The sequence below is a fragment of the Microcaecilia unicolor genome, chromosome 12 (genome assembly GCF_901765095.1).
Source record: "Microcaecilia unicolor chromosome 12, aMicUni1.1, whole genome shotgun sequence".
Lineage (NCBI taxonomy): Eukaryota > Metazoa > Chordata > Amphibia > Gymnophiona > Siphonopidae > Microcaecilia > Microcaecilia unicolor.
In genome coordinates, this window is record NC_044042.1 from 72882227 (window position 1) to 72899632 (window position 17406).

The 17406-nt window shown below is 45.3% G+C and overlaps 1 protein-coding gene across 1 annotated transcript; it reads right to left on the reverse strand.

Moving 5' to 3' along the window:
* Window positions 1-251: 251 nt before the first annotated feature.
* Window positions 252-13352, reverse strand: CCR7 (C-C motif chemokine receptor 7). Its single transcript, XM_030221481.1, has 2 exons — window positions 13308-13352; window positions 252-1313 (listed from the first exon to the last, which is right to left on the reverse strand). Exon 2 carries the CDS (start codon window positions 1287-1289, stop codon window positions 252-254), a length of 1038 nt encoding a protein of 345 aa, XP_030077341.1. The 5' UTR covers window positions 1290-1313; window positions 13308-13352.
* Window positions 13353-17406: the final 4054 nt, after the last annotated feature.

Sequence of the window (17406 nt, forward strand, 5' to 3'; positions counted from 1 at the left end):
TGGTAACCATGTTATGGGGCCCCACAATATTCTGTTAGTTTGAAATTTGATCATAAAATTAATTGAAAGTTAAATGTCCTTATTTCCATTTGGGGGACTCTTCACCCCCTTCTCCTGAGCACTCTTTCAATTGACATATTTTTTTTCTTGTTTTTGTGAATAAACAAATGAAAGAAAGGAATTGGGTAGTACAGTCTGCCAATTTCCATACCTTCATCCTAGCTGGTAGAGCTTTCAGGACAGATTGAAGTTTATGGGGAAAATGTGGTGGTGGATTCTGTGTCCGTAGCAACTGAAGTTCTCTTGTGCTGTTTGAAAGTGGACCATTGCAGAAGTTTCTCCTGGCTCAAGCATCCCAGCTCCTTGAGGAGCTTGAAGAGGTCATTGCGGAACTTGACGCCGATGAAGGCGTAAAGAAAGGGGTTGAGGCAACAGCGGAAACAGGCCAGACTTTTAGTGATATCATCTGCGATATCTAGCTGCTTGCTTTTCTCACAGTCTGGGGAGGAGATGGTTTTCACCAGCAAGACACCGTTGTATGGCAGCTGGAAGACAATGAAGACGACGACCACTGCAATGATCACTTTGATGGCTTTGTGCTTTTCAAAGCTTCGAGCCTGGTTCAAGGTCTTGACGATCATGGAGTAGCAAAACAACATTACTAGGAAAGGGATCAGAAAGCCAACAACCATCTGAGAGATCTTCAGGATGGTACTGAGATCCTGGCTGTTACCTGGGATAATTGTGCAGCTATCTGACTTAACCTTGCTGTAAATCAGATCTGGGATGGAGAAGAAAAAAGCCAGAACCCAGATGAAAATGCATGATAATTTCCCAACGAAGAGAGCCCGGGAGCGGTGGCGGTGGGCTGAGGCAGCCTGGACAATAGCAAAGTAACGGTCGAAGCTGATGAACATAAGCAGTAGCATCCCACTAAAGAAACTCATCTTGTAGATGCAGTTGGCTACTTTGCAGAAGTCCCCGAAAACCCAATAGTGGGCTACACTGAAAGCCCAGAAGGGGAGAGTGGAAAGGAAGATTATGTCAGCCAAAGCAAGGTTCAGGAGATACAAATCAGTAACAGTCTTGAGCCTCTTAAAATAGATATAGGTCAGCATAACCAGACTGTTCCCGAGGAGTCCTACCAGGAAGATGATGGTGTACATGAATGGGAGGAACCAAGCACTGAAATTCCGAACTTCACTTTTGTTACACTCCATCTCATAGTTGCTATAGTCTGGGGTAGCTGTGGTATTGGTACTGTAGTCGCCATAATCAGTGTCTTCCATTGTGGTGACATCACCGGCACAGAGCTATAAAAGAAAGGGAAGAGAAGATACCTCCGTCAGCCTTTGCAAAGTTCTTCTTGTGACTATAGTCATTATTATGAGCAACATGTAATCAAATAAGATTAATGAAAAGGAAGACAGTTAAAACCATGCCTGGTTCTTCTAGCACTTTTCAGCTTTGATCTTATTGAAAATGATCTCACTTTTATAAGATTAAGGCAGGACTGACTTGACTACTAGGTGAACCTAGGCAGTTGTCTAGGGCACTAGAATTGGAAAGGAAGGAAAATGGCCAGCTAGGACAGTAGGGCTGGTGGGGATCCTTATGCCGTGGCAGCTGAAGAGAGAATTGACTGGCCTGGTTGAGGTGGTGGAAGCGTGTGCTGCGGCTCCCCTCTGCTTTTCTCCTCCTTCCTCAAAGCTATGCACTGCAAGCATGTTCAAAACATACGCTTGGGAAAACATACGCTTGGGGTTAGAAATTTCTGATGCTGATCTAGGGGACAATTCTATAATGGATGCTACAGATTGAGCGCTTGTTACTGTCCAGGTCAGTGCCCAGTGCTACTGTCCAGTGTTACTGACCAGTATGACCTCACAGTCAGTTAAACCTCCTCCTCGTCCCCGAGTAAAAATCTTTACCACTAGACTCTCAATTCTTAGGCAAATCTTCTTTATTGCAATTCTCTCAGTACACAAAGAGAATCCAATCTACAATTCACCTGCCTGTAAGAACTGTGCCTATTGCAACATGGAGTCCGAGCCCAGCCACCTCAGAGGCAAGGAGAGGCCAGATCTCAGCACTACTGAGAGAGGCAAAGCTGTAAAGTCAAACAGGGAGAAACAAAGGGAAAATGCCCTTTACAGCAACCTAAGGGAGAAGCCTCTAAGGAAAGAGCCTAAAGCAGTGGTTCCCAAACCTGGTCCTGGACGTACCCCAGCCAGTCAGGTTTTCAATGAATATTCATGAGAGAGATTTGCATGAACTGCCTCCACTGCATACATAGCTCTCTCATGAATATTCATTGCTTCCTCTTATGAGCGCCCCTTATTTCAATCTAGTCACAGTATATGAACTTAATAACTGTCTAGTGGCTACTCTTTTCCAATTTTCATGCGCTTTATTATATAAGCCAAACAGAGAGGGTAATCAGCATACATAGAAAGTACACAAAGAAAAAAAAAGAGCAACACTGGGCCTTCAAGACTGAGACAACAGGAGTATTTTACTGATAAATGACCCGACACGAGCTGTGTTTCGGCGTTAAAGAACACCTGCCTCAGGGGTCTAAAAAAACCAGAACATACATAAATATATAGTTCATGTTCACAAATAACAAAACAATATTTAAAAACATTCATAAAGTAAATTAAAATGTGATGTAAGGTATAAAAAGGACATAGTCAACATAATAAAAGCCGCATCACTATAAATGATATATTATGTTAAATCTTAAAACATTAAAACCGCTTTTTCTCCAGTCATTCAGCATGGAGAGAATATATTTAGAAAAAAACACATTTGTACGTGAATATGCATTTAAAAATATATATCAAAACATATTCAATAATGAACATTCATATATATACAAAATGTATATACAGTATATGGCGAAAGTGCAAGCGAGAGGACATGAAATGAGATTGAAGGGGGGCAGACTCAAGAAAAATGTCAGGAAGTATTTCTTCACGGAGAGAGTGGTGGATGCTTGGAATGCCCTCCCACGGGAGTTGGTGAAGAGGAAAACAGTAACGGATTTCAAACATGCGTGGGATAAACATAAAGGAATCCTGCTCAGAAGGAAGGGATCCCCAGAAGCTTAGCCGGTGGTGGGAGGCAGGGCTGGTGGTTGGGAGGCGGGGATAGTGCTGGGCAGACTTATACGGTCTGTGCCAGAACCGGTGGTGGAAGGCGGGGCTGGTGGTTGGGAGGCGGGGATAGTGCTGGGCAGACTTATACGGTCTGTGCCAGAACCGGTGGTGGAAGGCGGGGCTGGTGGTTGGGAGGCGGGGATAGTGCTGGGCAGACTTATACGGTCTGTGCCAGAGCCGGTGGTTGGGAGGCGGGGATAGTGCTGGGCAGACTTATACGGTCTGTGCCCTGAAAAAGACAGGTACAAATCAAGGTAAGGTATACACAAAAAATGGCACGTGAGTTTATCTTGTTGGGCAGACTGGATGGACCGTGCAGGTCTTTTTCTGCCGTCATCTACTATGTTACTATGTAAAAAATAAAAATGATAGTCGTGTCGGGACATTTATCAATAAAATACTCCTGTTGTCTCAGTCTTGAAGGCCCAGTGTTGCTCTTTTTTTGTTTGTGTACTTTATTATTATACACATACACAGTGTTATATAAATTTAATGCTTCCTAGCTCCTTATGGTTTTCCTTGCATCCATCCATTCAATCTCATTCATCCTACCACTTCATTCTCAATTCAGTTTTTACTTTGCTTACATTGGATCCCAGGAGATCACATAATACATGAAATTCAACAAACCCGTAGGTATGCTACATGTTAATACAACTTATCACATACAGTGGTGGAAATAAGTATTTGATCCCTTGCTGATTTTGTAAGTTTGCCCACTGACAAAGACATGAGCAGCCCATAATTGAAGGGTAGGTTATTGGTAACAGTGAGAGATAGCACATCACAAATTAAATCCGGAAAATCACATTGTGGAAAGTATATGAATTTATTTGCATTCTGCAGAGGGAAATAAGTATTTGATCCCCCACCAACCAGTAAGAGATCTGGCCCCTACAGACCAGGTAGATGCTCCAAATCAACTCGTTACCTGCATGACAGACAGCTGTCGGCAATGGTCACCTGTATGAAAGACACCTGTCCACAGACTCAGTGAATCAGTCAGACTCTAACCTCTACAAAATGGCCAAGAGCAAGGAGCTGTCTAAGGATGTCAGGGACAAGATCATACACCTGCACAAGGCTGGAATGGGCTACAAAACCATCAGTAAGACGCTGGGTGAGAAGGAGACAACTGTTGGTGCCATAGTAAGAAAATGGAAGAAGTACAAAATGACTGTCAATCGACAAAGATCTGGGGCTCCACGCAAAATCTCACCTCGTGGGGTATCCTTGATCATGAGGAAGGTTAGAAATCAGCCTACAACTACAAGGGGGGAACTTGTCAATGATCTCAAGGCAGCTGGGACCACTGTCACCACGAAAACCATTGGTAACACATTACGACATAACGGATTGCAATCCTGCAGTGCCCGCAAGGTCCCCCTGCTCCGGAAGGCACATGTGACGGCCCGTCTGAAGTTTGCCAGTGAACACCTGGATGATGCCGAGAGTGATTGGGAGAAGGTGCTGTGGTCAGATGAGACAAAAATTGAGCTCTTTGGCATGAACTCAACTCGCCGTGTTTGGAGGAAGAGAAATGCTGCCTATGACCCAAAGAACACCGTCCCCACTGTCAAGCATGGAGGTGGAAATGTTATGTTTTGGGGGTGTTTCTCTGCTAAGGGCACAGGACTACTTCACCGCATCAATGGGAGAATGGATGGGGCCATGTACCGTACAATTCTGAGTGACAACCTCCTTCCCTCCGCCAGGGCCTTAAAAATGGGTCGTGGCTGGGTCTTCCAGCACGACAATGACCCAAAACATACAGCCAAGGCAACAAAGGAGTGGCTCAGGAAGAAGCACATTAGGGTCATGGAGTGGCCTAGCCAGTCACCAGACCTTAATCCCATTGAAAACTTATGGAGGGAGCTGAAGCTGCGAGTTGCCAAGCGACAGCCCAGAACTCTTAATGATTTAGAGATGATCTGCAAAGAGGAGTGGACCAAAATTCCTCCTGACATGTGTGCAAACCTCATCATCAACTACAGAAGACGTCTGACCGCTGTGCTTGCCAACAAGGGTTTTGCCACCAAGTATTAGGTCTTGTTTGCCAGAGGGATTAAATACTTATTTCCCTCTGCAGAATGCAAATAAATTCATATACTTTCCACAATGTGATTTTCCGGATTTAATTTGTGATGTGCTATCTCTCACTGTTACCAATAACCTACCCTTCAATTATGGGCTGCTCATGTCTTTGTCAGTGGGCAAACTTACAAAATCAGCAAGGGATCAAATACTTATTTCCACCACTGTATATGACCTTCCTTTCGATGTTATTCTACTCTTATTGAAGTCCTCTTTTCCTCAACAATAGTCCAATCAAAAGGGTACTTTTCCGAAGCAAAAAGGTTACTCCAAACTGGTATATCTCCAGTCAAATTTCCCAAAGTGTTAATGAGTTGTCAAAACTTAGTGGAGGAGTGGCCTAGTGGTTAGGGTGGCGGACTTTGGTCCTGGGGAACTGAGGAACTGAGTTCGATTCCCACTTCAGGCACAGGCAGCTCCTTGTGACTCTGGGCAAGTCACTTAACTCTCCATTGCCCCATGTAAGCCGCATTGAGCCTGCCATGAGTGAGAAAGCGCGGGGTACAAATGTAACAAAAATAAAATAGATACTATTGGAGATTCTACATGGAATGTTGCTACTATTGAGATTCTGTTGCTACTATTGGAGATTCTACATGGAATGTTGCTACTATTGAAGATTCTACATGGAATGTTGCTATTCCACTAGCAACATTCCATGTAGAAGGCTGCACATGCTTCTGTTTCTGTGAGTCTGACGTCGTGCAGGATGTCAGACTCAGAGAAGCAGAAGCCTGCGCGGCCACATTGGTGATCTGCAAGGGCCGACTTCTACATGGAATGTTGCTAGTGGAATAGCAACATTCCATGTAGAATCTCAAATAGTAGCAACAGTGGAGGTGTGGCCTAGTGGTTAGGGTGGTGGTGGACTTTGGTCCTGGGAAACTGAGGAACTGAGTTTGATTCCCGGCAAAGGCAGCTCCTTGTGACTCTGGGCAAGTCACTTAACCCTCCATTGCCCCATGTAAGCCGCATTGAGCCTGCCATGAGTGGGAAAGCGCAGGGCACAAATGTAACAAAAATAAAATAGATACTATTGGAGATTCTACATGGAATGTTGCTACTATTGGAGATTCTACATGGAATGTTGCTATTCCACTAGCAACATTCCATGTAGAAGGCTGCGCATGCTTCTGTTTCTGTGAGTCTGACGTCCTGCACGTACGTGCAGGACGTCAGACTCACAGAAGCAGAAGCCTGTGCGGCCACATTGGTGATCTGCAAGGGCCGACTTCTACATGGAATGTTGCTAGTGGAATAGCAACATTCCATGTAGAATCTCAAATAGTAGCAACAGTGGAGGAGTGGCCTAGTGGTTAGGGTGGCGGACTTTGGTCCTGGGGAACTGAAGAACTGAGTTCGATTCCCACTTCAGGCAGCTCCTTGTGACTCTGGGCAAGTCACTCTTAACTCTCCATTGCCCCATGTAAGCCGCATTGAGCCTGCCATGAGTGGGAAAGCGCGGGGTACAAATGTAACAAAAAAAAAAACTTGTTCTTCCGTCTCTGTATCACGCTTCTCCCTTGGTATCTCACTGAAATGTTCTCATATCTTCAATCTGATCACCAACTTGACTTCCATTGGTAAATCTAGATGATCAGCACCTACTGTGTCAAACCCTACGCATTCGATGCGTTTCACCCGATGGCATCTTCAGGGGTTTAACTATAATAAAATAGACACAAAACCATACTGTCTCCTGTACCACAATTGCTCTTCTTACTTCCAATTTTTCAAAACCATTTTTATCCAGCTATACCTTTTATAACCGTCCAGCTGCTTGCACAGGATTGACCTCCTACAGGAGTCCCGGATTAATGGCACTGTTGCTAAAAAAACGCCAGCGCATGCGCTCTCTTTAAAAACGGTGGAGACATTACTGGTTGGCTACATTATGTCTCCACTGCATAGAAAGAGAGCGCATGCGCTGGCGTTTGACTTGTGTAGGTCATTACCGCCCGGTTACCACATGAATTTTTACCGCTAGGTCAATGGCTGGCGGTAAGGTCTCAGACCCAAAACGGATGCGTGGCAATTTTCATTTTGCCACACGTTCACTTCGGACAAAATTCTTTTAAAAAGGCCTTTTTTACAGGCGCACTAAAAAATGGATCAGCGCGTGCCCAAAACCCACGCCTACACTACTGCAAGCCATTGTTCAGCGCACCTTTGTAAAAGGACCCCTTAGTGTGCAACTCAACATGAGGCGGCCCCTGAGGAGCATGGGTGGGTCACAGACGTTCAGTAACGATGTGTTCAGTATTACAGAATACCGTGGATCCGCACCTAACTTACATGTCGGGATTTACACCTGGTTTCAGCTGGTGTAAATCTTCACACCCAAAGTTTAGGGTGGATCCTGTTGCTACCACCATTCTATAAAGGGCTCCTATCCCGGAACGCCAGTTATAGAAAGCACCAAATTTTGAGTGCCATTTACTGAATCTAATTCTGCTTAGTGCCCAACTAGCACTTACGTGTGTGTTTTTCACAGTTACATGCAGGGGCTTAGCTACGGGGGAGCCACGGAGGCCTGGTCCCCCGCAAATTTTGTCTGGGCCCCTGGTTTGGCTGGTGGGGGGGGTCCCCAACCCCCGCCAGCTGAAGCCTTCTTTAGCGCCAGTCTCCAGCGCAGCTGCGTTTGCTGCCTGCCCCCTGCTTTTCTTTCTTCTTTCTCCTGTGCACACTGATGCTCAGTGGTCTCTGGTGCGGCCATGTTCACTACCTGCCCCCTGCTCTTCTTTCTTCTTGCTCCTGTGCACACTGACGCTCAGCAGTCTCCGGCACAGCCGCGTTCGCTACCTGCCCCCTGCTCTTCTTCTTGCTCCTCCTGTGCATGCTGACGCTCAGTGGTCTCCGTCACAGTGGCGTTCGCTACCTGCCCCCTGCTCTTCTTTCTTCTTGCTCTTCCTGTGCACGCTGATGCTCAGCAGTCTCCAGCGCAGCTGCGTTCACTACCTGCACCCTGCTCTTCTTTCTTCTTGCTCTTCCTGTGCACGCTGATGCTCAGCATCAGTGTGCACAGGAGCAAGAAGAAAGAAGAGCATGGGGCAGGCAGTGAACGTGGCTGTGCCAGAGACCGCTGAGCATCAGCGTGCACAGGAGGAGCAAGAAGAAGAGCAGGGGGCAGGTAGCGAACTGGGCTGCACTGGAGACTGCTGAGCGTCAGCGTGCACAGGAGGAGCAAGAAGAAAGAAGAGCAGCGGGCAGGCAGTGAACGTGGCTGTGCCGGAGACCGGCGCTGATGAAGGCTTCAGCTGGTGGGGGTTGGGGACCCCCCGCCAGCAAAGATATTTGTGAGGCGAGACATGGCGGTGGGGGTGTGGCGGGGCGGCACTCAAAATGTGCCCCCAACCTCGGGCTCTGGCCCCCTCCCACCGTGAGGTCTTTCTATGCCCCTGGTTACATGTGTAAGTTCTAGTATTCTTTAACATATGTACACTGAAGGTCCTTTTACAAAGGCGCCCTGAAAAATGGCTTGCAGTAGTGTAGGCGTGGGTTTTGGGCGTGCGCAGAATAATTTTTCAGCGCACCTGTAAAAAAGCCTTCTTTTTTTTCCGAAAATGGACGTGCGGCAAAATCAAAATTGCCGCACGTCCATTTTGGGTCTCAGATCTTACCACCAGCCTAGCGGTAAAGAATTTGGGCGGTAATGACCTACATGCATCAGATGACATTTGGCGCACGTCTTCTACGTGTGCTAGAAAATAAAAAATATTTTACAGACGTGCGTAGCGCAAGGGCCACACGGTAACCGGGCTGTAATTCCAATTTGGCACGCGTCGGTACCTACACGGCTTAGTAAAAGGGGCCTTTGATGCATGAAGGTAGGCAGATCAGTATCAGAAAGTTCTGGCCCCATGACCATGTGCTTTAAATGTGCTTGCAGTGCCAGTCACAAGAGAAGAAAGAGAAGTTAGTAAGTTGAGATTGGTTGGAACGAATACAAGGCTGATTTGACTAGGTTTCCCAGAATCCTTGGGTCAGCCCTGGATCAAGGTCATTTTCAACAGAGTGAGCGCCACACACTAAACTTTGGACCCACAGAGATGCCAAGTTACCCAGTTCCAGGCTGGAGAGTTTGGGACAGTTCTGGTTTTGAGCTTACATCCCAAAGCAATGTGGGATTTGTAGTGCCCGATCCTGCCCATTGAAATCAGTGTTTCCAGTCCTATAATGCACCAGGATGGAGTGGCCAGGTATCCAGGATTGTCCCAAAGTCTCCAGCCTGGAACTGGATAACTTGGCATCTCTGGGCCCATGTAGTTGCTTTTTATGAAGTCATAACGCCTCCAGATAGATTGTTAGACAGATTGAACCAGCCCATAAGTGGGGTTTTTTTTATTATTTCTCTACAGAAGTGGAAATATGTTTTTTTCTAAAAAGGGAGACAACTTTGAGGCAGTGCTTCTGGCTGATCTTGATGTCTTCTCATTTCTGCATCTGCCCCTTAACCACATCCTGTGGTGTCTACCTGGAAATCTGCTACCTGAAGGTTGAGAGAGAAGGCCATGGGAAACCACAACATTCACTTTTAACAAACTGTGAGCAGCAGCCCTGCTGGAACCAATGAAATGAAAACATTGAAATGCAACATTTAGTTTCAAACTCAAGCATGAAAGGTAGAAGGAATTACAGGTCTACTGGCTCCACACTGGAGGGAGGGGACTCCGTTACAGCTTATAGACCTCAATTTGATTGCAAAGATCCAACGGAATTTTACAAATAACATGAAAAAATTAAGCTCTCCAAGCCTCATACCTCCATTCCACCATAAAGCTTATATACTTTCTTCACTGCTTAATTCCTTATGAGTGGATTATATTTGATGCTGGCAGGTTTTTTTTGTATTTCTGTTGCATGTGGAACAGTCCCTCTTCCCTACTTCTAGTGTTACTTCTTGCACTGCTCCTTTGACATCTATGTGGGTACTAACCAGGGTGGTGGTCCAACTGTACTTAACTCCTGAGATCTCACTGGATCCCAGTGCTTGGAGCTGGGGTCACGAGCTATTACTGATTACTCATACTGCAGTACTAAGGGGTCAGCAGTAGGAGTTAGCTTCTCTGCACTTAAGAAGTCCTGCAGACACGCACTCCATTCCTGCACTCTGTGAATTAACATGTTAGCAAGGAATCTACTACTACTACTTGACATTTCTAGAGCGCTACTAGGGTTACGCAGCGCTGTACAGTTTAACAAAGAAGGACAGTCCCTGCTCGAAGGAGCTTACAATCTAAAGGACGAAATGACAAGTTGGTGCAGTCTAGTTTTCTTGAATAGAGGTAGAGTGGTTAGGTGCCAAAGGCGACATTGAAGAGGTGGGCTTTGAGCAAGGATTTGAAGATGGGCAGGGAGAGGGCCTGGCGTATGGGCCCAGGGAGTTTATTCCAAGCATGGGGTGAGGCGAGGCAGAAAGGGTGGAGCTTGGAGGCGGTGGTGGAGAAGGGTACTGAAAGGAGGGGTAGGAACGTAAGGGGAGATGAGGCTAGAGAGGTAAGGAGGGGCTGCAGATCGAGTGCATTTGTAGGTTAGTAGGAGAAGCTTGAACTGTATGCGGTACCTGATCGGAATCCATCGGTTGCTGTGAGAACACAAGATGTCCTCACCAGCCCTGAGTAGTGTGAAGTAGTAGGCATTGTTTTGCCAGTTTTAATTTGCAATGTTTCACATTTGAAGAGTTTATACTACCCCGGAAGCAGGCATACACGTGCTGCCGAAACACCTTCCTACATCCTCATGTAGGTGTTGGGTGTGGGCTTTGTTACCGGTGCTGGATTCTTTGGAACCAGATTTAGTAACTACATCCTTTGATGTGACAATTGATATTCATTTTGGTTGCTGTGTTCCAAAAGGTTTCCGGGATTGCTATTTTTTGGACTCACTGTGGTGGCTGTTGAGTTTGCATGAAACTTAAGAGTTATTTGCTTATTTTTCCCGATAGAGTTACAAATGTTTGTACTTAGTTTGATGGAGGTACAAATGATTGAAGTTATGTTGAATAGTCATGACCTGTAATAGCTTTGTTCTATAAGAGGTCTGTTGACCTACTTGGATTCAAGTTGATTTTATATGATGTCCTCCAGTTTTCACTTGGTAATTTGACATATGCAAAAAGCTTGAAGCTATCACTCCATGACCTACTTTCTTTAGAAAACAAGATGTACCATACTGGGTCAGACCAAAAGGTCTGTTGTGCACAGCATCATAGCTTCGATAGTGGTCAATCCTCTTTACTTAAAGGAGGTAATTCTGTAAGTGGGTGCCTCTTTCTAGGCATCCCAATGCCGAGCTGTGAGAGCCTATTCCATAATGCAATTTGGACACCCAGATACCAATATAGAATTCTAGTACAACCTGGAATTGGGGCAGCCACAGCTCCACCACCCACAGACCTAGTGTAACTGCGAGTGTCCAAATGTGGAAAGAGCGTGCGTAACGTATAACGTACACTCCTAAATGAGAGCCCTGCCCATACTCTGCCCCTTATATTTAGGTGCTATGCCCCTTAGATGCACCCTCACAGAATAGCAGAATAGGTGGAACATTGACATTCACACGCATCTGTGTCTACATGCGTGGGTCCACATCAGTATTCTGTACATTTATACGTGTAACGCATACATAAAAGTAAAACCCCCCCGTTATGAAATTGCCTTCAAATGGGCAAATCCAGTTCAGATTTCGCTCTAGTGAAATTCATGAGAACCTGATCAGTGGCCATTGCAAAATATGCAAAGCTTTGTAGATATACCCCCCCCCCCCTCGATATTCAGCACTATTTAACTGCCCAGAAATGGCCACTGATGAGCTAAATAGTGTTTCAGCGCGAGACAACCAATTATCTCTGCTGATTGTTGCCAGTTAGCGTTGAAAAGATAACCGGTTATATCACGCAATAATCTGCAATATTCAGTGCTGACCAGCTAAGTTTAGTGGCCAAATTGGACTGCCTAAATACAGTCTTATCTTTCTTTCTTTATTTTACACATTTATAGACCGCTTAAATCAAAGCGGTTTACAATAAAAACAAAGAAAATAAAATCACCATCAACAAAATACATGCAATCACTGTATCAAACCTTGCAGCAAAACTGCGCCATTATAACAACTAGCTTTACATAAATGCCTCCACAAACAATGAAGTTTTCAATAGCCACTGAAACTGCTAAATTTCAGTGCATAATCTCAATTGACCCTTTAATGCATTCCACGGCTGCACCCCAGCCACAGGAAAAGCAGCAAATCTAGTCTCACAATATCTAATATGAGACACTGAATATTGACATAGCCGATTGAGTTTGAGCCAGCCACCCCCCCCCCCCCCCCAGATATTCAATGCTGGTGACCTGGCATTGAATATCCAGGATCAGCGCCGATCACGGCACTTAAGCGGCTTCGTCCTGTGGACATAATACTGGCTTATTTATTTATTTATTGTATTTGTATCCCACATTTTCCCACCTTTTTGCAGGCTCAATGTGGCTTACAGTGTATTGTTCTAGGTGGATAATAGAACAGAAAATAGACAATTAGTGTTACATAAAGTTCAGCTGGCCTTGCTGAGTTTAAAGGGGGTCTGGACAGATTCCTGAAGGAAAAGTCCATTGATCGTTATTAAATTTTGGGGTTTTGCCAGGTTCTTGGGGCCTGGATTGGCCGCTGTCAGAGACGGAGTGCTGGGCTTGATGGACCTTTGGTCTTTTCCCAGCGTGGCAGTGCTTATGTACTTATGTACTTATATACATGACATAATAGAAGTTAAACAATCTTACAATGGTGGATAATAGATCGGAAGATAGACAGTTAGTTTTACGAAAAGATCGTGCATAACATAATAAGAAATAAGAACAATCAGATATATGAAAAACAGTTCCGATTATGGTTAATATGGAGATGAGTTACATTTACATTTGTTGGTCTTTGTGGTATGCCTTAATGAAGAGGCTTCACTGTGTCTTCCCTGTATTGGGGTTTGAAACAAAAGTGCAAAGTTGGAAAAACACTGCAAACTCCAGACACATCCACGATGTTGAATTCTCTATTTCTTACCTTTAAGATATACAGGAAAAGCAAAAGAGCAGTTCCTGAGAGGTGCATGTCTGCAAAAGAAGCAATAGGAGATTTTTAGAATGGATTCAGGTTACATTCATATTCCGCCCTTACAAACTACTAAACTTCTATATGTGTAAAAACATTTTGTTTCACAGCGTAGAAGAGCAGTGATGGCTTGTTCAGTTGCCATTAAATACACATTCTCTCAAACCCTGGTAAAGTTAGGGCTGATTTTGTATTTTGTCGTAATAAATAATGTGCATTATTTTCTTACTAATTTGAGCAAGTATCCTAAGTGAGTCACAATATTTGATCACATTACAAGGCACAATGCATTTAGAAGTACATTTTAGAAACCTCAGGCACAATTTACATGTGTAAATCATCATATATGTAGATGTGGTAGCGTGTAGAGTTTTAAAGGAGACAAGTTGTGGGCATGGTCAGAGAGGTCCTTCAAAGTGGAGTGGAGAAGCAGCCTAGAGCAGTGGTTCTGAAACCTGGTCCTGCAGGCACCCCAGCCAGTCAGGTTATCGGGATACCCACAATGAATATTCATGGAAGAGGTCTGCATGCACTACCTCCAATGCATGCAAATCTATCTCATGAATATTCATTGTGGATATACTGAAAACCTGACTGGCTGGGGTGCCTCCAGGACCAGGTTTGGGAATCACTGGCCTAGAGCCTTGGTCTTCACTCCCAGTCCTTAAGGGCTGCCAGCAGGGCAGGTTTTCAGAATATCCCTTATGAATATGCATGAGAGAAATTTGCATACAATGGAAGTAGTGGGCATGCAAATATCTCTTGTGTGAATATAGCAGACACTGAGGATTTGGAGTATATCAGTGGAACACTCACCGAGGAGCTTCCATCTACTGAAGATCATCAGTTTTGCAGATACAGTGGGGGAAATAAGTATTTGATCCCTTGCTGATTTTGTAAGTTTGCCCACTGACAAAGACATGAGCAGCCCATAATTGAAGGGTAGGTTATTGGTAACAGTGAGAGATAGCACATCACAAATTAAATCCGGAAAATCACATTGTGGAAAGTATATGAATTTATTTGCATTCTGCAGAGGGAAATAAGTATTTGATCCCCCACCAACCAGTAAGAGATCTGGCCCCTACAGACCAGGTAGATGCTCCAAATCAACTCGTTACCTGCATGACAGACAGCTGTCGGCAATGGTCACCTGTATGAAAGACACCTGTCCACAGACTCAGTGAATCAGTCAGACTCTAACCTCTACAAAATGGCCAAGAGCAAGGAGCTGTCTAAGGATGTCAGGGACAAGATCATACACCTGCACAAGGCTGGAATGGGCTACAAAACCATCAGTAAGACGCTGGGCAAGAAGGAGACAACTGTTGGTGCCATAGTAAGAAAATGGAAGAAGTACAAAATGACTGTCAATCGACAAAGATCTGGGGCTCCACGCAAAATCTCACCTCGTGGGGTATCCTTGATCATGAGGAAGGTTAGAAATCAGCCTACAACTACAAGGGGGGAACTTGTCAATGATCTCAAGGCAGCTGGGACCACTGTCACCACGAAAACCATTGGTAACACATTACGACATAACGGATTGCAATCCTGCAGTGCCCGCAAGGTCCCCCTGCTCCGGAAGGCACATGTGACGGCCCGTCTGAAGTTTGCCAGTGAACACCTGGATGATGCCGAGAGTGATTGGGAGAAGGTGCTGTGGTCAGATGAGACAAAAATTGAGCTCTTTGGCATGAACTCAACTCGCTGTGTTTGGAGGAAGAGAAATGCTGCCTATGACCCAAAGAACACCGTCCCCACTGTCAAGCATGGAGGTGGAAATGTTATGTTTTGGGGGTGTTTCTCTGCTAAGGGCACAGGACTACTTCACCGCATCAATGGGAGAATGGATGGGGCCATGTACCGTACAATTCTGAGTGACAACCTCCTTCCCTCCGCCAGGGCCTTAAAAATGGGTCGTGGCTGGGTCTTCCAGCACGACAATGACCCAAAACATACAGCCAAGGCAACAAAGGAGTGGCTCAGGAAGAAGCACATTAGGGTCATGGAGTGGCCTAGCCAGTCACCAGACCTTAATCCCATTGAAAACTTATGGAGGGAGCTGAAGCTGCGAGTTGCCAAGCGACAGCCCAGAACTCTTAATGATTTAGAGATGATCTGCAAAGAGGAGTGGACCAAAATTCCTCCTGACATGTGTGCAAACCTCATCATCAACTACAGAAGACGTCTGACCGCTGTGCTTGCCAACAAGGGTTTTGCCACCAAGTATTAGGTCTTGTTTGCCAGAGGGATTAAATACTTATTTCCCTCTGCAGAATGCAAATAAATTCATATACTTTCCACAATGTGATTTTCCGGATTTAATTTGTGATGTGCTATCTCTCACTGTTACCAATAACCTACCCTTCAATTATGGGCTGCTCATGTCTTTGTCAGTGGGCAAACTTACAAAATCAGCAAGGGATCAAATACTTATTTCCCCCACTGTAAGTTGACTCTTGAGACACGTGGGGTTTGTACTACATCTGGGAAAATCAATCGAGAGACTAGTTATATATTGTTTGTTCTAGCTTTTACGTGGGTATTCAATACCTCACGTGTATTTGCTTCAGAAGACAACTGCTAATGGACTGAATCATTTCCCAATATTCGCACTAGTGTGCAACGATGGGAGTGGTGGGTGTTACCCAGTTCGGATAGCACTGGGTTCTGGGCACACTTCACAAATTTTTAATATTTTGTTTCTTATTATTGATTAGTCAATTAGACACCTTGATCATTTTCTTTCTTTTTGGGGGGGTTAATTCACTACATACTTGGTCAGGTGTGTTTTGAGTTTATTTATTTATTTTTTGTTATATATATTCATTAGGGATATCCTGAAAATCTGACATGTTGATGGCCCTAGAGGACTTGGAGTAAAGACCAACAGGGCAGTTCTGTAAGCTGGTTCCTAGAGGTCTGCACCATTTACTCATGTCAAAGGTACAATTAATCGACAGACACCTATGTGCAGTAGGTGTTATTGTATAAGGTAGTGCTAAGTGTCATAGCGCCTTACACACGGGCGTAGTTTGTAGAATACTCCAAATTATGGGCATTCTATAATGGAATCATGGCACCAAGGTTCTGTTCTAAAATTGACGCTAGGTTATAGCATTGGGGTGCCTAAACCGAGGCAGCAGGGCTGGGGAGGGGAGACAAAATTCCCTGGGCCAGGCCTCCAAGGGGAGCACGTGGCCGACAAGGCTTCCAGAGGCAGGCAGAAGGTGCTGCTCCATTAGTCTGTCTCCCTCCTACTCCTGTGTGTTGGGTCCCGAATGATTGCATTAATGTGATAACCCGGGTCCTGGCACACAGGGACAGGACAGCGTCAGACCGAGGGAGAAGCAGATGCAGGAAGGTAAGGGGGCAGCGGTGGCCTGAGTGGGGAGGGGGGCAGCGGCTGCGGCAGCCCGAGTGTGGGGGTGGTGGTGGCCCAAGCGGAGGGGGCGGCGGCAGTGACGGCCCTGCTCTGGGCCTGGCTCTGTCTCTCGGCAGTCCTACGAGGCAATAGTTTATAAATTTGCCTTGCAAAGGCCTGGTGGTTGGAGCAGCAGGCTTCTCCCACTAACTCTCTCTGTGACCTCAGGCAAGTCACTTCCTTCTATAGCCTCAGACAGAAAACTTAGATTGTAAGTCCTCGGGGGGGGGGGGGGGGGGGGGGGGGGGGGGGGCAGAAAAATCTGTATCTGAATGTATTTCATCTTGAACTCCTATTGAAAAGATATGTGAGCTAAATCCAAAAAATTATGCCCCGGATTCAATATATATATCACTCAAAATTGCACGTGCAAATTTCACACACAATTTAATAACGAGCCAATTAGTGCTGATAATTAGGTGCTAACAATCAACTATTGGCGCTAATTGGCAATAATTATAATTTACGTGCGCATCTTGCTAGGCCCTATTTATAAAGATGTGTGCGTAAATTCTTACGCGTGGATCAGAAAAGGGGGCATGGATATAGGAGGGGCATGGGTAAATTGGGGCGTTCTGAGAATTAGTGCACAGTGTTACAGAATACGGCAGATCCATGCTTAAT

Coding starts and splice junctions, on each gene's coding strand:
- CCR7 (XM_030221481.1), bottom strand. CDS start 1,289: ATGGAAGACACTGATTATGGCGACTACAGTACCAATACCACAGCTACC.